Genomic DNA, 24,005 nt, shown 5'->3' with positions numbered 1-24,005 from the left:
ACTTAGATCGTTCAAATCATAAATGTTCATTTAACTCTAGATCTTCATTGAGAATGTTCTGATAAATAATTTATACCATGCTTAGAGAAGTGAAATTCTTGAAGAAATTCAATAAAAATCACTTGATGGAGTCGTCCTCATTTATTTCCAAGTCGGTATAAAAGTATTTTTGTTGTCCCTTGCACGTTAAAATAAGTTTATCATTTTATTTTTTCGATATTTCAAGAATTTACATCAATCACGTTTAATTTTAAAATGCCCACTCAAAAGCGATTACTATCTTTATGTTACAGAAGAGAGCTCATAAGAACTTAACTGTGGCTTCTCAATCTTTATAAAATCTAAATAATGTACTTAATGTGTACAGGCATATTAGATAATTTACTAGAAGCTGTGATAGTTATAATGTCGAGATAGTTGCTTTTTATTGGGCGATGTAGCTACCAACAGCATATAGGACAGGATCCCGGAAATTTCACAAAACATATTGTGTTGCGAAATTGAAAAAAATATCAGTCATATTTTGGTTGGAAGACTTTGAGTTGAATAGCTCTGTCCAGCATCAAGATAATCCTATACATAGGCCAAGATAATTAATTACTTACGCCTTAGATCAAAACTTTTAACATCTTCGACAATAATTATAGTGTATGTAGCAAAAGAGGTTTTAATAAAAAAGGCCGAGAAAAAAGAATATGATCCGACAGAATATTTCTAGTACCTTTTTTATTCTACGCTTGTTATTACGCTACCTGTAAACATGGCGTAAATATAACGAAATTTTGAGCGACAAGCATAAAAAAATGTATGCTACAAAATTTATTTCATTGCTTAACAACAACAAAAATAATATAAATTAATGTGGAAATACAGACTAACCTCAAATTACACAGATATCCCTTTAAATGGGATTAACATTTAAGATAACTTTATCAAAAGATACATTCATTCCCATGAACCATGAGAGATACGAAGAAAAGAATTGTTCTTTTTATACATTTCCAAAACAAGAAGCGTTTAAAAGTAATGAAAATAATATGATTTGTCCAAAAATACTAACTCCAATTGCTAGCATTTCTCGTGCTTCAAACGATTCGTTACGTTGTATGGTATCTTCTGCTGATGTTATTTCCACTGATTGCGATACAAATAAACATGTTTATCCAGAAATGGGGTTTTACTTAAAACAGGTTTGAAATTTCACTTTAATATTTCCGTTTCATGCAATCTCAATTGCAAGCCAGCCTGCTTACTTCATGCGTTGATATACTTACTTATGTATTTTCAGGACACAGTAACCAAATTGAAAGATAGTACTCGAAAACTAATACGAATTATAGAAGAAATACAAGCGAAGACACGTAAACGACCAGCCACAATTGATGGAGATACCAATTCTATCGCAACAGTTATCGTATGATTTATTTTATATTTATATACCAAGTAGAATTTCTTTTCAATAGTAGGTACGGCCTATGATATGTAATAAAATGGTAGGTACTTAAATACGAATTAATATTAGGAGTTAGGACTAACTAATTAAGTACTTGAATTAATAGGTAATTTACAATTATTCTTTTCTATACTCACTATTATATTATTTTAATTTATAATGTATACTTCTATATCTCTGCTATATTTTGCTGACGTCATGCATTAATGGATTACAATTGTGATTATGTAGATACATACACTTGCGTCTTAAAAGACATTTAATTTCTTACATAAAAGAAAATTACATATTATTGTATGATTTGTTTTCAAACTCTCCATAATTCATTAAATTAATGCTAGATCTTATGACGATAGATAATGTCTCATACATACACACTAGCACTCGCTCGGCGATTAGTTGACTCGAGCCGACCTACTCTGAACGAGTGGTACATAGCTTAACGTAACGGCTCAGTCTCATGTAAAACCCCAAAATTCAATGCTTATTGCACATATAAAAGTGTTCAATTCAAAATCCAATGGATAAAAAAATGCTCTTCTTTATGTACAGGATGAAAACAACACGGACCACTTTCCATGTGATGAATTGAAAAGTCTCGAATATCAAACGAAAATGTTACAAGCAATTTGTGTAGAGGTATGACGTTTATTGAATTATGCGATTTAGATTGTTACGGTAAGTTAAAAACATTTTTTTTATGGAAGAGGAGGCTAAAGAGAGGAGAAATCCAGCAAAATTAACCAATATTTTTGACTCTCGGGTGTTTGACATTAGACTGTGATAATATGTATAATATTTACTAGCTGACCCGACAGACTTTGTTCTGTACTACATAATAAATAAAATAATAAATTTGTCAATAATATTTAATAACATCAAGAAATATTTCGTAAAATATGCTCTCTGTTGTTATAATGAAATTATTTCACAGCAGAATTATCAAACCGTGCGTCAATAAATTATCTGATAGAAAATGTGTCCATACAAAACAAATATTGAAAAAAATTATTATAGGTCCAAAATCGTAATAAAAATTATCCTATCTCCCACGTTGGATTAAACTGCTTTCCATGTACCCATCAAAATTCGTTCATTAAATTAGGAGTTCATTAGAAACATCAAGACACTGGATTATTATATATATTAAGCTTTAGGTATTGGTAGGTCTAAAGAGTACAAAAATGTAGGTCTATTAAAAGTTAAACATCTCAATCCCATCTGATTTTGATATCGACTTGGAAGTTGTTTTAGTAACAAGCAAGTGCCTGCGACAATTCACTCAAGTTGACCGTTTTTCACAAAATTAATTTAACAAGTAGTTCTTAATACTTTCAATATTATAGTGTATCCTATAATACGTCGGATCACTGTTGTAATTTTTATTTTTTCAAATCACATGTCGTAGTAACTAAAAAAAAGATAGACTTCGGATATTAAGTTTAAACCTAAACGTTCGTTTATTACTCCAAATAACATAATTTATGTTCCCCAAAAAGGTAGAAACCAAAATTACATCGGGTGGTTATCTTTCTTTTTATTTTGTTTTAGTTATTCTTAATTGATAATTATTTTAACCTGTAAATACGACATTTACACCCGTCACCCAGAAGGTCACTGGCATGTATTAACGCCTTATTAATGTATAGTTTTGTTTGATTAATAGCACGAAGAGGATGACTGCTCAATTTATAAGAGACTTACTAGGAAATGTAGCTGCTTAAATAATGAAATTTTTAATGATTTTGTTATTCACTTTAATGAAAAATCAAAATACACAACCAATAATTTAGGAGAAATTGTGAAGAACTTGCATATCCTTAAAAAGTTTCTGTATATTGGTGGCGAATATACTAAAAATGCGCTTATGTTCTTAAATCAGGTAAGTGTATTTAAGCTATGCTTTTAGTCACATTAGAAATAAAAAGGTATAAAATATTTAATTCCGATAATTTAATTTTAAGGGCTTGGCTCTATCGCAATACACGGAGAAAGTTGAAATTGCTCAAGGTTGTGCTCACGCAGACATTTGCAATATTTTCGAGGAGTACTCCATCGTAACAGCGTGTATATCTTGGCCATTCGTGGCCGAATATTACGGAGACGCAACCAGCCAGGTTAGTTTCCAATGTTACGGTGTCTAATTCACGCTGTGTTGCTCAAATATGTCATTCAGTGCTTCGGAAATTAACACCGTACCTGAGGATGCGTCACGTGCGGTGGTGATGGAACTCATTTCATTACCACCGCACCAGCGATGCAAACAAGCGTACGAGTAATCTCAATTACGCTTTTTTGCATTTCTATTTTTTTTTAAATAACTTTTTTTATGCACGTTTTCTTCTCCAAGTTGTTACTGGTATTTAATTCAGTGACGCACAGTTTTCATCGCAATATTAGGTCCTTACATATGAAATTGGCGTTTTGTATGGGAGGAACAAAAAGTTGAATATTTTTAAATATAATATATTTAATTAATCAAAGTATGAACCATTGTTTTCTATGCACTTTTGCCATTTCATAGGTAGTTCATTGATCCCTTTACCAAAAAAACCAGTCGGACGGGAATCAATAAAATCTGTGAAGGCGATTTGGACTGCCCCATCAGAGTTAAATTTTTTCCCTTCCAAGAAGTGGTCCACATTTCGAAAAAAATGGTAATCTGTTGGAGCAAGTTCCGGGGAGTACGGAGGATGTCTTAGAAATTCCAATTGAAGCTCTTCTAATTTGGTAGCCGTCTGTTGTGCAGTGTGTCGTCTAGCGTTGTCGTGAAGTAGCAGTGGCGTGGAGCGATTGACCAGCCTAGGTTGTTTAGCCGCTAGCTTTTCCATCATGGTTTGCAATTGCTGACAATAGACATCAGCCGTAATAGTCTGGCCAGATTTGAGAAAACTGCAATGAACAATACCGGCACTAGTCCACCAAACGCTTACAAGTAACTTTTTTGGGGTTAATTTTCGCTTGGGGCAGGATTTGGCTGGCTGGCCAGAATCCAACCATTGCGCTGAGCGCTTCCGATTATCGTAAAGAATCCATTTTTCATCACAGGTAATGATTCGGTTTAAAATACCTTCATTATTGTGCCGGTTCAGTAATGTAACGCAGCAGTCGACGCGCGTTTGGCGGTTTGCTTCAGTCAATTCGTGAGGTACCCCCCTTTCAAGCTTTTTAATCTTCCCAATTTGCTTCAAGTGAATTAAAACAGTTTTATCACTAACACCGCAGCCTGCAGCTAGCCTCGGACGTGGTTTGCGATGGATCCGCTTCCACAATAGCCTTCAATACTTCATTATCAACTTGGGTCTCAGGCCGTCCACGGGGCTTGTTCTGCAGGTCGAAATTTACAGAACGAAAAAGTTGGAACCAAAAACGAACTGTGTTTTCTTTTGCAACATGACCGCCATACACATCATTCACCCTTCGAGTCGTTTCCGCAGCACTAGTGCCACGGCGTTTTATTCAAATAATATAATTTTTTCTCAAGTTCATTCATATTTTCTAATGCTTGATATTAATTACTTACTAGTTGATAGTTACTATTTTTCTAGCTTTGGACCGCTCAATTACTAAATAAACTTGCCGAAATCGAAGAAGGCCGCAGATACTTACGCTTCAATTCCAAAATATTAAACGACATTAGAAAAGTATTGCGAAAAAAAGGATCAAACTTAGATATGAACACAGTCGATGCCTTAAATGCAACATTGAACCTACTTACACCATCATTTGAGAAGAATGCGGATATAAAATATTTTTGCAAGTCAGCTCACGAAGGTAATATTAATAAAATGAAGTTTATTAGCAGAGGTCAGAACACTCAAACAATAAGGCTTCGCAGATATGAAAGACAATCATTTCAGGCAGATATTACAAATAGGAGAAAAATTTTGCCAATTTACACAGAATAGAAATTTGGAAAGCAAAAGCGTAGGTATTTATTTTTAATAACATTTCAATTGCGCGTGGTGTACTGAATTACTTTGTAAACTTTATTTTAGGAATTGGGAATAACACGATAAAACATTTACTGGAATATCGCCAATATATGACGTTAGACGAATTAAGAATGCATCTGGAATTATTGAAAAATTTTAGCAAATTGGAATTTGGCAAGGAGGAACTTTCAGGCATTTTAAATGTAATGCTGGTACTTTTTAGGGCGATAATAACAGACTATAATAATAGTGAAATAAACATACTAATCACAAGTACATTAAATAACATTTTAACCAAGCATGTCCGAAGGAATGTAAAGGCTAATCCTATTGTGACTTTAAGGGATACTGGCACAGAGGTAATTTATTAGGAATTGTTTATTTATACTTTCAAATATTTGAGTGTTGTTAAATTATCACAGTATGATTACACAGTATTATTTGTAGGCAATAGAAATAAAAAGTCCAAAAATGACAAAAAAACATAATAAGAAATACAAACGCAGCAATCATAAGAATGGAATGGGTTATTCGCCTGTTAAGGATATAAATATGTCTAAATACAGTGGTGAGTGGCAAAAACATTACGTTAAGAATTAAGTTACAATTTTTTTAAACACTGGATATAATATTTCCGAGAATAATCTCGCAATATTATGTACCACAGCTAGTCTATCAAATACCAATTTGTAAGTTTGGTCCAAAACAAATCAAAATTGGCAAAGGAAAAAAATCAGTAGGTCAAATAAATGACGTTCTATACATATGGACATATCATTCGCAGTCTGACAACGAAACGGCAAAAGTGTGCTTAAATAATAATAATAGTCTTTATTAAAAGGTACCCAATACAATGTAACTTAAAAATTAAATAAAAATAAAAATTAATAATTAAAAATGCCGATGGTAATAAGCTTATCATAATGAACATTTTGTCGTCACTCTTAATGCAAATTGGTCGTACCTGTTTGGTACCTGTCGTATCAGGGCTATTTTTTATTCGCCTCCCGGTGCACTGAGTGCCAGTTCCTGAAAATGGAACAGTTCAAATCCACCGCCAATGTACTGAGGATCTCGTTACTAGAAGTACGGAGACGACTCCAAAAAGATGCTGGTCGTGATCTTCTGATCGCGAAGAAGTCCGACGTGCTACAGTAGCGTGGCAACTTCATCAGGATACGATACGTGTCATTGTATAGCACCCTGATGTTGTTGACAGCACGCCTGGTGAACTTGACCCAAAGTTGACATGTATAGAAACATAAACAATATGCTCTAAACAATGTCACCCTTACTTCGTCACTGCACTTTGCGAAGCGACGTGCGAGCATGTTGCATTTAACGGCCAGAGCACGAGGTTCCCTCTCTATATCTTCACCGTCAACCAGATCCTCCGTTAGTATATGTAAAGACTGCTTAAAGACAATGTAAGCACACTTTTCTCATTAGTCATGTGTCAACTGTGTGTCAATCAACAAGCCTAAGTATGTTTTAAAAAGTGCTTAAAAATACATTAACGACTCAAAAAAAAGATGGTGTGACTTATCATCGGCAAGGTTATTTTATTTAAATAAGATAGATATTCAAAAAGCGGAAGAAATTTAATAAAACGAATATATTTTCAATAAATATGGTACAATATTATTAACAAGTCCCCAAACAAGACCCGCTTGTCAGAATGGGATAGATGAAAGGACAAAGTCAGAAATGAAAACAATAGAGTCGCTCTTTTTAACCGACTTCGAAACAGGAGGAGATTCTTAATTCGTCGGTATGTTTTTTATGTTTGTTACCTCAGAATTTTCTACTGGATGTACCGATTTTGATAATTATCTTTTAACGGACTTCAAAAAAGGAGGCGGTTCTCAATTCGTCGGTATATTTTTTTTATGTTTACCTCAGAACTTTCGATTGATTGAACCGATTTTGATCATTCTTTTTTTAAAGCTGTTGTTTCCCGCGTGGTCCTATAGCAATTTGGTCCTGATCTGCCAATGGCAACCATGAGAAATCTATAAAAGTTTTAAATTTGCTATAAGTATGTGCACAACAAATTTACTTTTTTTTCTCTTTTTATTGGAAAAGATATACTTCAAAGGTAGTTTGGTGATCGTTTAGTTAGGATCTCCATATGAGATCCATGACAAAGTTACGGAAGTCTTCAATTCTTAGGAGCAAATTAACGATACTAGACGGAATCTTTTTTTGCTATCCAGATATTTGAGTCACCTACCGTAACGTCGTTGTAGTCAAGTAATTGCCGTAGTCGAATATGATGATGGTCAATGGAACGCCTTAACGACTTACAGTAAGGATGCGATCTGTGGCAGAATTACTAACTGTCTGTAATAAAATTACAATACGCTTACGTTCATTGCTGCATTGAAAAAATTTGTAGATCTACACAAATTTAGACAAATTATCAGTTAGTGTAGTTCAGATTCACTAAAAATGTAAAATTTAAAAAAAAATACAAAAATACAACCGACTTCAAAAACACTATTCCAAAACAATAGATATAATATGCACTAAAAAGTATAAACATAATGACGTACTTTTATATAATTCTAGTAACGATTTTTGTTATTTTTGGAGTCGGTTGTTTTTTTTTGTTAAAAATTAATATTTTTAAAGGCCTAGTGAACAATGATTAGCAATATTGTATTTTATGTAATGTGAACGGCTTAATTGTACTTAATACGTGAACAATTACATGCTGGTGCTATTTACACGTTATCATGGAAGTATTTTTACCTAGTGAAAATTGATACTTATTTGCATCGCAAACATGTAAAAGCTAATATTCTTCAGCTTTCCCGTACACGAGATAGTGAAAGAGAATTGGCGCCAGTTGGTAGCAAGAGAGAGAAGTGAAGAAATTTACAAACCATATAAGCATATTTATATTTCACCACTACAGGATTTAAGTTTTTTGGATTTAAACACATTTAAAATTTGACAAAAGCTGTCACACAAATATATGTTGATGTCCACTTACACCACATTTTTTTATGGAAAAAGGAGGACAAACGAGCGTATGGGTCACTTGGTGTTAAGTGATCACCGCCGTCCACATTCTCTTGCAACACCAGAGCAATCACAGGAGCGTTGCCGGCCTACATATACCAAAAAGAGGGTATCTTTTTGGTATAGGAAAAAGGAAAAGATATCTAAGTGTAAAAGACAAATTTTATTTAATTCAAGGAACTCATCACTTAGATAACCAGTTTAACTACTTATTTTATGTAAATAAAAATATTATATTTGAGTATTAGTTTCTCTCATTAAAGGTTACCTTAATATATTAAATCCAAATCCTTTTAGAACGTAAAGAAGTAACAAATATAAACACAAGCCAATAAATAAACATACAAACTTTCTTATATATGAGTGTGACATTTGATCAAAAACGTAAAAAACCTCCGACTGAACAGATCTTGATCGGAAATTAGGGACAGACTGACGAACGTAAAACTTATACCAACCCTCTTTTTCGCCTGGGTTTAAAAAAATACCTAACCGCTACTCCACTGATGTCACTGTCCAAATCGGGTTCTAATGTCAAAATACACACCGGAACTGAAATAGTGTTTACATTGCTGCCTATTGACCAAAACTATTTTAAACAACTGGAGTACACGCAGAAATGTATAAACATAGCAGTCGAAGCTTCTTATGGTGTCATTTCACATTTGTAGCATGTGCCATATTTCGGCTTTGATTTTGTATGAGGTGCATTGTCTGTATAGAACGTCATTGGGTCAAATGGCACTTATGAATGACAAAGTTTTTAGTTACCACCATTTCGGAAAAGTCGAGCTTTAATCAAAAGAAGCGGCAAGAAACTCATTGCCACATTTATTCAGCATTTTACATTATATTTTATACTCTGTATTTTAAGTGATGCACCAAAATTACTCAAACGTTTTGAATTGAACGTAACGTTTAAGTTAAAAATAAGAAATAGAAGTAATTAGTTATAAAAAACTCGAAAGAGTAACGAGTGAAGATGTATGTGGGTACTTATAATAATAATTAGCAGTATAATGCGATCACTTACGTATATATTTACACGAATCAAAAATAAAAATGATATAGGTATATAAAAATGAAAGTCCCCGAAGACAAGACCGACCAGGCACCACAAGCAGCACCCGTTCGTGACCATGACGCATGGACCAGCCACACACACAAAGATGCTTTTAGTAGAGAAATCCTTGTTTTATCAGTTATAAATATCCGATCGTCCGCAATCACAGTGTGTGTGAGTTTGTAAGCCCTTCCCCCTACAATATAGTTAGTAATTTTAGTTGCGTTATTTTGAAGCGTCAGAAATACTTCGATGTTTTATATGCGTTAAGTGAGCATGACCTATATGAAGAGAGAGTAGTGATCCCATACCACACATTCCTTATTTATTCTCGCGTCCTTTAGTACTTTTTTACAAAACCTTTGAAGTAAAGATTCAGAACGTCTACAATTTTATTATAAGTATAGATGAGACTACATCACATACGGAGGGATCACCACCAAAATCTTCTCGCTAACTTATTGTATGTGTATGTAATTTAAGTATAGAACTAACAATATGTCAGTTTCAGGATGGGAAACGTCGAGAAGTACAGTTATTAAATCAAGAATACTCCCAAAAGGTTAGAAACAAATTATGATTTTTTTGGTTGCAATATAACTAACTGTAAAAAAACGGAATCCTTATAGCATCACTTTTTTCTCTATCTGTCTGTTTGTCCGTGAATGTGTCGAGGTATCTAGTTGAAATTGTTGAAAAATGATACACTGAAGTCTTCAGTCTCTTGTGAAAAGAATCATTTATGTTAACGTAAAAAGGATACTGCCCTTTATGTCACAAAAAATGTATATTTCAGCATTCTCAAGGGATTTTCCTTTAGGGAAAAGTATCTTACAACTAAACATAAAGAATATTATGATATATTCGACATAGAAGATTTTTTTGATATTATAATAATTTATAGCATATTGTAATATTTCAGACATGAAAGACGAAGGAAAGATGAGGTCTCCAGTTATAGTAGTGCCGATGGAAAAATAGCCAACAACCACAGTAAACATTTTATTGTTGATAAAAATTATGAACCACCTACAAAAACAAAGTTAAATACTTTACAATAGTTTATGTACATATTTTTAAATAAATAATATCACAACAATCAGCTCAGTCTAGCACTGTTTGAATCTGATATTATTTCTTACTGTTTTGGTCAATAATGAGTTTGTCATTTCCTTTTTTTTGTAAGAACGAATGAGACAAGGAAAAGCATCATGGTAAGTGACCCTGTCAATAATGATGCAGTGCAGATCAGTATTCTTGAAAAACCTGATTATCTGAGGGCAATTAGAATTGTGTTTGTCACATTGCGACACAGAGAACATATCAAAGTCACATTAGCTCAGTAATTGCCCAGTGATAAAAGAGCTATAAATATATTATAAGCTGCTTTAAGAGTAATTTTATAAATAATAAGATAATAATTATTCTTATCACAGCAGGACCTCTTTAATCATAACTCTGAAACATTTCCCCTTTTTTTCGGATTTCTGGAGTGTTCGGTAATCCAAATATACTATAATTAGTACAGAGAACCTACATTTTAAATTTATCTAATATTATTGAGGATCTTTAAATGTATGTTAAATTTAAAGATCCTCAATAATATTTTTTTTATTTTTTAATTAATTTTTAAATACATTCAATATTTTATTTTGTCTATAGGTAATAAATCATAGATAAGTGTTGTATTGCACTTTACGTAAAAGCATTTTTTCTGGCAGGAATGTTTACTTGGTCAGCCTAATCAAGGTATTAATACCTAAGTATGTGTAATTAATAAACGAGAAGTAAAGTAATTCAAAATTTTAATTTTTTTGTCTATATCTTGCCTTTGTCAGTACAGAATAACATGACAGGCAGGGAGGACAGACATTTTACACTTGCAGTAACTTTACATCATATGTATTAATAAGACAGGGTGAGTAGTGCTCGGTTTAGAAGAGGTTCTGATTATAGAGGCCCTGCTGTACTTCAGGTGTGTGAACATCTGAGTTTACTTCCTTCAAACCCCATAAATCAAATTGTAAATTCAACAAATTGAGATCTTTATTTTATGTGCTCCATGTTTCACTTAAAATATTAATCAAGGTTTAAAGAATTGCTATTGTCATTGTAATAATTATATCCACCATGCTTATTGGGAACCACAATATCTCTTTTGTTTGGAATATGTACTGGTCTACTTGGTTTGAACATCATTGCCATTAATATATAGAAACCACCAACTATTTTACTTATAAAATCAAGGAAACCCAATACCAATGGAGTTGAATTATTCACAAATATTGATATCTCTCTTAATAACCCCAATGTGAAGTCTCCAATAAAACTAACAAATGAAGTACCTCCTGTAAAAATTGCCACAACTAATGCAAATATAAATTTTAGAAATTCCTTAACATTACTAATTGCTACTACACTTTTTAAAATATCTTTCAAACTGTCACTCGAATTTGTTACACTATTCCCTTCAAGTGCCAAATCACATTTTACTATAGGTTTCTTTATGGGACCTGACAAAATTGGCTCCAGCTCTATGAATGCATCAGTTATATGCCTTAAGCAATTTAAGGCAATACATATCTCATTACATCTATATTTAAGACCTTTTATTTGAAACCAAAATGTACCAAATGGTTGATTATCTATTTCAGTCCAAATGCAGATGCTTGATGAAATACCAAGGTTCAACAAATCTGAATCTGTTATACCTATCCAAAGTGAGCTTGTACCTGTAGTACAAAGTTTTTCATGAGCTTCATGCAAATCTCTCTTCAATTCCGTTTCAGCGGCACTCAACAAGACAATATCTCTGTAACCAACACATTCATTTACAAGTCTTCGTTCTAAATACCGACCCAGAAATATTCTTGATTTCAATAAGTCTTTTAAATACGATTTCAAGCTTGTAGTAATAGTATTTTCAGTCAGTTGGGAAGACATCGGTGATGAGTTAATCGACGATAGACTTTGTGTTCTGTCACCCATTTTGTTATAATTCCTTGTTACTAATTATTATGAATATTAAATTATTTTAAAAACCAAAATCATAAATAAAAATATGTAAATAGAAATCTATTTAAATTATTTCTTTGTTTTATGTTAGATTTCGCAAACATCTAAAATATTGCTATCAAAACAAAATTGTTTTTTTTTTGGGTTCTTCGTCCAATATAAGGACAGGCAAAGGGTTCAAGCCCATATAGCCATGTCTTCTGCGTTTTCATTGCTTTTTTTATCTTATAAATTCTTCGCAGTATTATGGTAGTTTTCCAATTAAAGAGCATAATGCGACTCAGTACCGCACAATGCCGAATTGTGCTGATGCTTAAATGGAACATGAATTAGTTTTAACCTTTCCGCATCGGCGCGCTCCGGATCTCGCTGTACACTGTAGATCGGCAAGCTTCCGGCATTTTCGCGGCAATTTCCCCGTGTGTATTATTTTACGTGTAGTTATAAAATACACGTTATAAAATGCTTATAACTAGGGTGATTTGGGTGACTGTCACTGAAAGCTATTGAAACAAGCTATAAGACCATGTATAAATTATTCATATTGTCTTTCTTTTTTATTTCACAAAGACTTTTCATTCGAAAAAAAGTGTAAAAATAGGTATATTTTAAAATAAATATTGTTATTATTGTTAATTACTTGTTTTATTTATTTCCTTTTATGTTTTTGTAATGAATAGTATATGTTAATTATAAAATTAAGCTTTAATCTCCACAAAGAACGATCTTTCTGTAAAGTCTTGATAACGACCGCTCGCTGCGCCGGCCGGGAACAAGTGCACCAGCAGAGTGCGTGTGTACTAAGTTCAATGTTGAAAAAATAATATATTAGTATTGAGTAAGCAATCTAATAAGAAAATAAGATGTTGTCTTCTTCATTTTGATAAATATCTTTATTTCCACGACAACATTTATGATGTCTGCTTTATTAAATGATTCGATCAAGCCATTGCAATTTTGACAAGAGTATATTTCTGTTCAATAAATTTGTGTATACTTTAGAATTCTAAAATGAAATACTTGTATTCACATTTTAAATGTGGTATATAAAATTAAATAGTTAGTGTTTGTACCTTCATTAGATCTAATTTTATTTATTTAGAGCATTGGTAACCAGACCATCAGCTCAAACCAAAATACAATAAACGAAGAATATTGAAATAATTTTTCAGTAAATTTGTGGCGAAAAATATTTTTACGCTATCACACGGCTTTGTAAATAGTAGCTATGACACTCTTTTTTTGTTTTAAAACTACCTTCAAAAATAACATCGAATTATCGGTAAATTCAAGTCTTACCAAATTAAGTGAACTTGAATCCTTTATCCGAGCTTCGATGAGCCTCCGTATTGTTTTTTAAAGGTAAAAATGTATATGAAATAGTGGAAAACAGTGCCACCGATGAGGAGCTATATATCTTGATGATCGACGGTACGGTACTCTACGGTGATTCACAGTGTGAGGACGTAAACAGATGGTGTGAAACTTTACAATTACATAATAGTGGTCAAACAGAAAAATTTAAGCTCGATACCGGGTCGGACCTTAACGTTATGTCTTTGGAAAAGTTTAAACAGCTAGGATGTCTCATGTCATCTATAACTCGAAATAATATTAGTGCCCCATCCTTTTGTGGTAATAACATTCCTATATTGGGTACATGCTACATTATTTGGATGTATAAGAATAATGTATATAACCTTAATTTTTGTATTTGTGAGAATGAATGTCAGAGTGTATTAGGTAAATATGCCTGTGAAAAACTAGGTATTATTGAACGGGTGTTCACTATAGATATAGATAGGTATTCTGAATTGTTTCGAGGATTAGGTAGGTTACCGGGAACGTATAAAATTAGTATCGATCCAGCGGCACAACCGTCGGTCTGTCCGGTCAGAAAAATACCTATCGGTGTTCGTGATAAGCTACAAGTGGAATTAAAGCGTATGGAAGATATGGGTGTCATGAAGGAAGGTATTACATCCTACGGAATGGGTGAACGCGATAGTAGTAGCAGCCAAGAAAAACGGTACTATTCGAGTGTGTCTCGATCCGCCACCGCTAAGCCGAACGGTGCGGCGCGCGCACTACCTGTTGCCGACCCTCACAGCAGCCAAGTGGCAGGGCGCGCGATACTGGACGCTCGCTCAGGGTTCTGGATGATCCAGATTGATAATGAAATTGCGGATCTGTGTACGTTTGGAACGCCCTTCGGGCGATATCAATTTTTACGTTTACATTACGGAATCAATTGCGCCTCTGAGGTATTCCACGCTAGGGTGCGGCAACTCTTGGAGGATCTGGAAGGTGAAGACTCGTTCGTAGACGATATCTTGGTATGGGGAGATACTATAGCGCAGCACGATGAAAGATTAAAATGTCTATTAGAAAGGGCCGGGCAGGAAGTATAAGATTTAATAGAGAAAAGTGCAAGTTTAAGGTCGGAACGCATTACAGCGGCGCTGCGCGGCCCATCGCTTCACGTCGCTAGACGGTACCTACCGCACTACAACTGCAGTAAGCGGCAGCTCGCGTCATTACTCATTTCTATAGCACTCCTCTTCGTTACCGCCATTATTGATGTGAAAGTCAGCCTCCGCTAAAATTTAAATTTAAAATTATAACTATTGTTAAATTTATGTTACCTCAGTTTTCAAAACGTTGATTGGTGTCCTTGCTTGAACATTCGTTGGTGTTGACCCATATTTTCCAGTGGATCTAGCACAAAGCACAATCAAAATAATACCTCACTATCAAGCCTACGGGTATATTGTGTGATTAAAGCAGAAGACTTGAAACTATGTAAAGAGATACGTAATCGAATCAACGCTTGGAAGTTATTTACCATAACGCGAAACCAATCGTCGCAGTGTATATAATACGTTACTGTTAAATACTTTCTCAGTTTTGTGTACAAAAACTCAAGTGAGCCGTTCAGTGTAGGGTACTTTTAAAAGTGTAAACTGTATAATTAACTTTGTACCGATGTGCCATCGCTAGGATTATTCATATTCTATAGAGGTACTTCGAGTTTATTAATAAGTATTCTGTGGCAAAGAGACGTAAGCGTAAAATATTGATAAAACGTTCATTTCCTTAGTTATGCCGTATCTAATTTGAATAAAATAAAATAATTTTAATAAGAAATTAAGAATAATTTATACGTTACTTATTCGGAAAATCATATTTCATTGCTAAATTACTTATCAGTATATTTTAACAAAAAGTTAACAATGTAAGTCGGCACTGTCTGGAGGCACTTACATAGCTTTCTTGCACTGCTGCAACTTTGCTATGGAATTTATGGCAGGTTCTAAAATGAATATTATTTTTCTATATACATATAATCCTTGAAAATAGAGACGCGCTTCTAGGACGTACTATTTATATAACCTTTTATAATGGTTGAGTCCTTAAAAACTATAAAAGAAATAGTCACTTTCGAACTAGCGCGGTCTGTCTGAGTGATCTGACTATTGTTTCTCAAAATATAAGAAGTATATACTCTAACTTTGACGACTTCATATTAACTGTGTTTCACTTCAATTTTGATCCAGATATACTTGTTTTAACATAATGCAGACTTAGTAGTAACAAGCCCATACCTCAACTTCCTAATTACGACTCTTACTTTACTACTCAACAACTGAATCAAAATGATGGGGTTACCGTCTTTATAAAGTCATCCATAAAAGCTAAAGTAAAGGAGATTAGATTGACACATGCATATCTTGTATACAGATTGATATTTTAAATAACTCATTACTATGTATTTATCGTTCTCCATCAATATCGAACATTGAACCGTTTTTAAATTCAATATGCTGTCAGCTTAATACAATTAAAACACAAAACAACATAGTTATTACCGGAGACTTGAATATAAATCTTAGACCAAGAAACGATCTCTCTCAAGAATACAGGAATAGAGTAAATTATCTCAATACACTCTCAGATTATGGAATACTTCCAGGTCACACGTTGCGAACTGGGAAAATTCATGTTTGGATCATGTTATGTTAAAAATAAATAAACAAAAAGGCTCGGCTTTTATCGCCATATTACATTTAGAAGGCGTCCGGGGATCATCCAAGCGGGGTTACAATTGTAGTCCGGGTCTAAAAAACCGACTCTTCAACAGCACAATACAAAGGATTAAAGAAAGAAATATTTGGTTGAAGACAGAAACAGTCACATCAAGGATTTAAAAAGATCAATTTCATAGATTATAACTGATAGAAGTTGTGTAACTACGGCAAAATTGTTAACTTTATGTATAGATTTTTGGATGTAGACCTACATATATTTGTCCCAGGCATTTCATATACTACAATACAAAATATAAACCATTACTTACCTAATATTACAAATGTTATAACACAAGACGAACTGGCGCGGCGCGAATTTGTTATAACGAATACGTAACCAAAGAAATAAGAATGAATGAAAACGTTGATGCTGTGCGTAAGCTGATTGAGGAAGATCGACATGTGACATACCGCGAAATTCAGGTAACTTTAGAAATTGTCATAACTCTCGAAAGATTCCACGCAGGACCCTAAAATGCTGTATACATCGTATCAGGTGACGAATCCTGGATATACGCGTACGAACCCGAAACAATAAACCAGTCACGAGTTTGGGTGTTCGAAAATGAGTTAAAGCCAACAAAAATTGTTTGTTCACGGAGTGTTGCAAAAAAATGGTGGCACGTTTGTCTCCAAAACAGGCCATGTTGCGTTACTATTCCTCTTGAGGGACAAAGAAAGGTTAATGTGGAATGGTATGCTAGCATTTGTTTGCCACAGGTCGTTTCTGAACCCCGTAAAGAGAACTGCAACCGCCGCATCATTCTCCATCACGACAATGCGAGTTCTCACACCGCGCACAGAACTAAAGAGTTTTTAGAGCAAGAAAACATAGAATTATTAGACCATCCGCCGTACAGCCCCGACCTAAGCCCAAATGATTTCTATATTTTCTCTAAAATAAAGAATAAATTGCGTGGTCAGAGATTTTCATCACTTGAAGAAGCTGTGGACGCCTACGAAACGGCCATTTTGGAGACCCCAACTTCCGAATGGAATGGTTGCTTCAATGATTGGTTCCATCGTATGGAAAAATGTGTTAAATTTAGCGGAGAATTTCGAAAAGCAATAAATACATTTTTAAATAGTAATGTTGTGTCACTTCCTTGATTCGCGAAATTTTCAGTGCCGCCCTCGTAAGTATAAAAATAGGGAAGTAAGTACATAATGAAAATAATTTTTATGAAATATTTTATTTAAAGTTTGGAGTAGACATCAATAGAGCAATATAATAAATCGATGACAAATATATTTGGAAAAGTAGTTACTTAAGTACTGACAATTTTAAAATTCATAGCATCTAGCTCTAGCCATATCTATGTACATTAATATATATAGTGTATATAAACCGGAGCATGTAGGTATCATTACAGCAAATCACCTGAATTAAACAAGACAAGTTCAAGGCATTATAATCCACGCGAATCAAAATAGGACGACACAATATCAAAGAAAATAAAAAAATATATTTCTCAAGTGAAGTTTTTCAAGCTTTAGCAAAAAAGTTCTTAACAGTAAGTCTCTACTAGCAATAGGTCTATCCAATGTGTCAGATTTAGCGTAATCAGTTCTTTAAACACGCCTTCCATTTTGATCGCGCGTGAAATATACAGGAAAACATTGCTTTGGCAACCATTATACAGAGATATATTTTGTATTTTACAGCGAATATAACATACAAAATATTTAACCTTAGATTAATGATCGGTTTATTACTCATTACCGACAAACAAGACAGCGAAGGACTTACTTTCAAATATACTCGGTAAACTACTCGCGAATGATTTTGTTGTGCTCTCAATAGCACAAACCGCAGATGTAGGAACTTGCACAAACTTATTGACAATCATAATATTGATACTAAAAGACGCGCTAATTTACCGGGCGCATTCCACAAATTTATATTTTATAGGTATCTTGCCGAAGCCGCTAGATATTTTATTAAAAAGTGAAACTTAAATAAAATAATGCGTTTTTTGATACTTTTAATTAGTTAACCGGCTTCTAGCCAATACATAACAAAATCAGGCAGAGGGAAAATAACGGCTCTGCAGAGCTAATCTACTAAAAATTTCACTTTAGCCCGACACCTGTCAAAAAGATAAACTTTAGACTTATCGATATTCCACAAAGCAGTTATTAGTTAGCAGTTAGCAGTTATTTTGTAGGAACGTTGTTCTAAAGGAATATCTATTCCACTAATAAAACGGCACTGCAACTGCAAGTTAGCAAAGTATTCTGCTAGATTATTTTGAAATTTGTTAGTAATGACTGCAGTTTTTGTGTAGTTATTTTGCACTGTTTTTTTAGGAACTTACAAGTCAATAATATAAATAATTTTTGGATTGATATGACAGGATGTTGCCGATAGATAATGGAGAAATTTTAATTATGTTAAATATAAATTATTAGACTCAATTTTACGCATTTTTAGATTTAAATTTAAAATATATTAGTAATATTAAATCTTAAATATCAACAAATATTATCAGAACAAACTTTATCCCAATGAGATTACCTTAATTTAGGATGTTTTCTAATAAGATAATATGTTTCTATAATAACATAGTTTAGTAGCAAAGTAAGAACCTTCAAAACTCCCTCACATATATTAATTTAAATGCTTGAGCAAGTAGATGGCATCATTCGGTGATTCATTCATTGCTAGAATGGAAAATCAATTGATTATATGGTTATTGCAGGATTGGTGCAGTTGCAGTGCAGTATAATTAGTAAAATACGTCAACTAGTACTGCACTGTGACTGCACGACTCAAAGTAGTGCAGTTGCAATTACTTAACAGAATTGCCCTACAGATTAGGATTGACGTAACGCGCGCAAATTAAGGTAGCACCTGAAAAAAAAGTAAATAGCCAAAATTAGAACAAAACAGACTAAAGGATTTCTATGACCTTTCCCTGTAAATGAAATGGGTCCAAGTTAAAATAAACACGCTCTAGTTTCTACATCTGTGGTAAACACCCTGTCTTAATTTTAGGCCTAAGTTATACACAAGTAACATTATACAATTCTCCCTTAAAATCTTACATCACTGCATTGCTTCTGTCAAAACTTAAAAGTGTGCACTAATATAATATGTAATTATGTACAAATTGTAAATAAAATGGCGCCGTACACTTATAAACAATATTAAGCCCTTGTTCGCGAACGACTAACGAAGAGGTAGGTAGAAGAGGAACGAAAAAAGCCAGATAAAGATCTCCTATCTCTTTCCCTCGCACCGCCCCACAATCTTTCGTTCAACTCAGCCTTAGAAGTAATACTCTTGTTTAGACAATGGTCGTTATTTATATATTCGTCGGTATTTTACAATATACAACTTAAGTGTGCTACATCTTGTTGCACAGGGATTCTGTTTTCAAAACTCGCAATAACCCGTAATGGCGCACAAGTCTTTTAATAAAATAAATTATTATAGAAATGCTTTAGCTTTAATAACTAGTAGAAGAATTTTTGGCAATTTTTTTAAATTCATGAAACAAGAGTTTCGTTGAGGCTTGTGATAAACAAGCTGTACGAGTATTTTTGGGAAGCCCGTGCAGCAACCTAATACCACCAAGGCAATACCAATGTTGATAATTTTTGTGGGATATTCATATAATATGTACCACATACCAGAGAAGATTGTTTATGTCACGCGGTTTAGAAAGCTGTATTCAATTCACACAGTCTATGCTATGTGTTTGCAGCAATACAAATATATTTGAGTAGCGGGTTTTGTTTAGAATATGGCTTCGTGTGTATTGAGATACTGTTTTATTAACAAGTCAAGACACAAGTAAAAGTCAACGAGTGACCTGACACGACTAAGTTCAAATAATCTGTCATACTAATAAACGCAGTGTAAAGTTACTCCATGTTTAAAATTACTTCTCGTCACAAATGTAAGATTAGGGCAAAAAGTTTCAAACTCGGAATAACTTCACTTCGCATTTATAAGTAACACAGAATATGTTTAAATAACGCTTAATTGAATTGTATTTTGTTGATTTTACTGACGACGACATGTCGTCGCGGTGACAATTACCGGCAACTTACATATAAACCATAAATAATTTATACGCCTATATAGAGCCTCTAGATCTAGCCTCGCGATATGTATGTGCTATACATTTTGTTTTTGTGCACGCAGCGTTGCTGACAATAGAGGCTAACAGTTCGCCGCTGTTTTTTTTTCGACGTTTTCACAGCTGTCACAGTTCATCCTAGACATATAAATTATCTAAAATATTAACATTGAATGAATGTAACTGTCAAAGCGCTGAAGCTCTCTAAGTTTCGCCCTATATTTTTTTTTAATGTCTTTTCTAGTACGTAGTACATATTACTATATAATACTATAATGTGTGGGGAATGTTTTGTATAATTTTAATTTTGTTATTATGCTTCCAAAAGTGGCATATTTACACGTCAAAAGAAGTAAAAATTTAAAGATAACGACTTATTCGAAGAGATTAATTACTAAACACAGCCCATGGAAGGACTTATTTAATTGCACCTAATTAAAACATACTTCAGTACTTTTGTCATAAAATTGCAGTTATTTAAAAGAACTTAAACCTATCATCTTCTCATCGTCGACATAAACAACATTATTACATTAGAATTGTGTCAACTAAATTAAACTTCTGTGGAAGGCGAAAAGAAATAATTAATAGTAGATAATATAATATTTACAAATTGTAATGTCAATATTTCGTTAGCAACAAACAACTGCTCGGAGTAGAATCACCTTGTCCGCGCCAGTGGTGCCGCCAAAGGCAAGGTATACCAGACTTCCGTCGGATTCTATGCCGTCATTCACAACTCTTACAAAATTCTCATCATCTTATCATTGGGCTGGTATTGTACCGCCAGCACCTTGATAAGAAAAATACAGAGTATTTATTTTATGATTAAAAATCCGTGCACACTCGCTAGGAACTTATCAAAATTGTCTTGAAACCGTACTTTATGTGTTCTGTGGCCGTCGAACAGCACACGATTCGTTAGAACACGGAACGCCTCCTCCAACTTGGGCACATTGGCCGGATCGTTCATAGCGAAGGAATCTATGAGTTGTCTCGCCAAGCCTTCTAGTAAAGCCGGTTTCACACAGGTAAGCGCATAAATCGCTCCGCCGGCGGCCGGAATTGAATCGGGAGGTATTTCCATTTTAATAATCAGCATTAACAATAACTCTGCTAGTGATAAGATGGAGTTTGCGTAAGGATTGTCGGCGGGCATTGTTCGCACTTTGTTAGCGACACCGACGATCGTGTCGCAGCAGAGAGTCGACACGTCACACGACACCGCCGTCAGACCGACGCGCAGAGCTGTCACCACCATGTTGAAATCTTCTATGGGGAGGATCGTTAACTGAAAATAGAACTATTATTGAACATGTGTCTATCAAAATATTTATTAGTGATAATTTCAAATTTATTTATGTATTTTTATTCAAAATAGGATTTAAAATCACTAATTAAATGTCAAAAACTTAAACGTAAATTTATACCTCTATTCTGAGTAGAACTTGCGCAAGATACTCAGCGGGCTATTTTTTTTTATAATAAAATTTTGTCACTATGTAATTCCGTGCATACAATAAAAATATATTAATTTCCATAAATTTAAAGTATAATAAAAACATAATAATTGAACATTTGTTTTTCTAAATATTTAGTGGTGACAATATCTCCAAAAATTTAATTTGTTGTGATAATTGTAAGGGCCGTGCATCAACTTATCATACATACATTTATTATATACCAGCGCAAATAATAAAAAAATATTTATTCCCATCCACGAAATCTTAGTGCGGTCTATGACATAATACAAGTAATAGAACAGTAGCGTAACTCAGCCCTAAATCTGAGCGGAGCCTTAGGGTTGGTACAATAATATTGACGCGGACAACGCGGCGCAGCTAATTTATCTCGGATAGCGACTAGTCTCGCCTGCGTATGGCGTGGCACTCAATAGTTTTGTATACCCAAGATTACTTAGTGGCCGTGTAAATCCTGTGTATGTGTGCGTCGAATCGAGCTCACCAGTATAAAGTTAAGGTACTGTTCTATTACTGTATGTATTATGTATTTTTTTTTAATGAAAATAAGGGACGAGGCGAGCAGGACGTCCAGCTGATGGTAATTACTAATGCAGTGCCGTTTAGGATTCATGAAAAACCCCAAAAATTCTGAGTGGCACTCCAACTACGCTCGTCACCTTGAGACATAAGATGTTAATTCTCATTTGCCCAGTGATTTCACTAGCTACGGCGCCATTCAGACCGAAACACAGTTATGCTTTCACATAACTGCTTGACGGCAGAAGCAGGCGCCGTTGTGGTACCCACAGTCTGTGTGTGTGAGTGCGGTCACCTGGTCGGTGGCGTCCAGGTCCCGCAGCACGCGGTAGGCGTGGTGCGCCAGCGCCGGCATGGACAGCAGCGGCGGTGTAATGAGCGGCAGGACCAGTCGCAGGCCGCGGGTGCACGTGTCCTTAGTGCCGTGGATGCCGCCCCGCGCGACACCGCTGATGAGTTCCATCAGAGCGCAAATGTCCTGTAATATGGATATCGACATTACTACACGGCCACATTACCTCTGAACCTCGCTGGGACGTGAAGCGCCCCTCCCGTTACCCTTTCACCCCGTCGCGCTCGTCCTGTTGTACCAGTACGGCTTGCAGTTTCATTGCCGTTAGGTACATGTGATATTTTCGTGCTATGACTGCTTCGTTACGTTTTGATTTTTGTTGTTAATAGTTCGTTAGTTGTTTTGTGTCGCACTAATAGTACCTCCTGCCACAAAAGATTTTAACAAAAACAATAATTGACTTAAAAACACTATTCCAAAACAATAAATATAATATGCAATAAAAAATATAAAAATAAATACGTTTGTTTAACCAATTTAATTAATTAATCTAATTCTAGTTATGATTATTGTTATTCTTGGAATCGGTGTACTCCCACGGCTTCGCTCTCGCCTCCTCACGTTGCGCGTGCGACTCAAGCACATCTCACCTATATCTATGTATGTAGTTCCAAACCTACCTAGGCTCACACCGGCTTTCAAATAAAAAAAGAGTTATCAAAATCGGTTCACGCAGTCGAAAGTTCTGAGCTAATAAAAAAAAACATACCAACGAATTGAGAACCTCCTCCTTTTTTGAAGTCGGTTAAAAATAAATAGTTTTTTACTTAACCCTGATTCTTTTATTGACTTTTCATCATTATAATAATAATAATCAGTATCACAACACAATACCTGTATCTGTAATACTGAAATAATAAATTGCTGTTTATTTATTAATATTATCGTAGTGATGCTTATTTTGCACACCCTAAAAAAGCGATGATGTGACGTCATCCACGTCAGCGCCAGAAACAATTTAATCGAGTAAGTGTAGGTTATGAC

At 34.3% G+C, this 24,005-nt stretch overlaps 3 protein-coding genes across 4 annotated transcripts in view; 1 reads left to right on the top strand and 2 right to left on the bottom strand.

The window, feature by feature from the left end:
• The first annotated feature begins 747 nt into the window (after positions 1-747).
• Positions 748-10,585, top strand: LOC126972080 (uncharacterized). Of its 2 annotated transcripts, none has more exons than XM_050818660.1 (10): positions 748-1,190; positions 1,289-1,414; positions 2,006-2,092; positions 3,120-3,335; positions 3,418-3,570; positions 5,002-5,227; positions 5,452-5,747; positions 5,836-5,956; positions 9,990-10,040; positions 10,401-10,585. In XM_050818660.1, the coding sequence occupies exons 1-10, from the start codon at positions 906-908 to the stop codon at positions 10,457-10,459; spliced, it is 1,620 nt and encodes a 539-aa protein (XP_050674617.1). In that variant the 5' UTR covers positions 748-905; the 3' UTR covers positions 10,460-10,585. The 2 variants fall into 2 exon arrangements, with proteins under 2 accessions (XP_050674617.1, XP_050674616.1); XM_050818659.1 differs by having other exon boundaries at positions 9,984-10,040.
• LOC126972100 (uncharacterized) lies at positions 10,468-12,845 on the bottom strand. Its single transcript, XM_050818688.1, has one exon. It carries the CDS (start codon positions 12,464-12,466, stop codon positions 11,558-11,560), a length of 909 nt encoding a protein of 302 aa, XP_050674645.1. The 5' UTR covers positions 12,467-12,845; the 3' UTR covers positions 10,468-11,557.
• A 4,910-nt stretch (positions 12,846-17,755) lies between these two features.
• The window catches only part of LOC126972052 (exportin-4-like), a 29,968-nt gene continuing 23,718 nt past the window's right edge, over positions 17,756-24,005 (bottom strand). The window contains exons 14-15 of the mRNA XM_050818628.1: positions 22,965-23,147; positions 17,756-21,960 (exon numbers count right to left, since the gene is read on the bottom strand). Coding sequence (XP_050674585.1) covers positions 21,487-21,960; positions 22,965-23,147 — 657 coding nt within the window. The 3' untranslated portion in view covers positions 17,756-21,486. The remainder of the gene's footprint in view (positions 21,961-22,964; positions 23,148-24,005) is intronic.

This window comes from Leptidea sinapis, chromosome 25 (assembly GCF_905404315.1).
Source record: "Leptidea sinapis chromosome 25, ilLepSina1.1, whole genome shotgun sequence".
Classification (NCBI taxonomy): domain Eukaryota; kingdom Metazoa; phylum Arthropoda; class Insecta; order Lepidoptera; family Pieridae; genus Leptidea; species Leptidea sinapis.
This window is presented reverse-complemented; position numbering and strand designations above follow the sequence as displayed.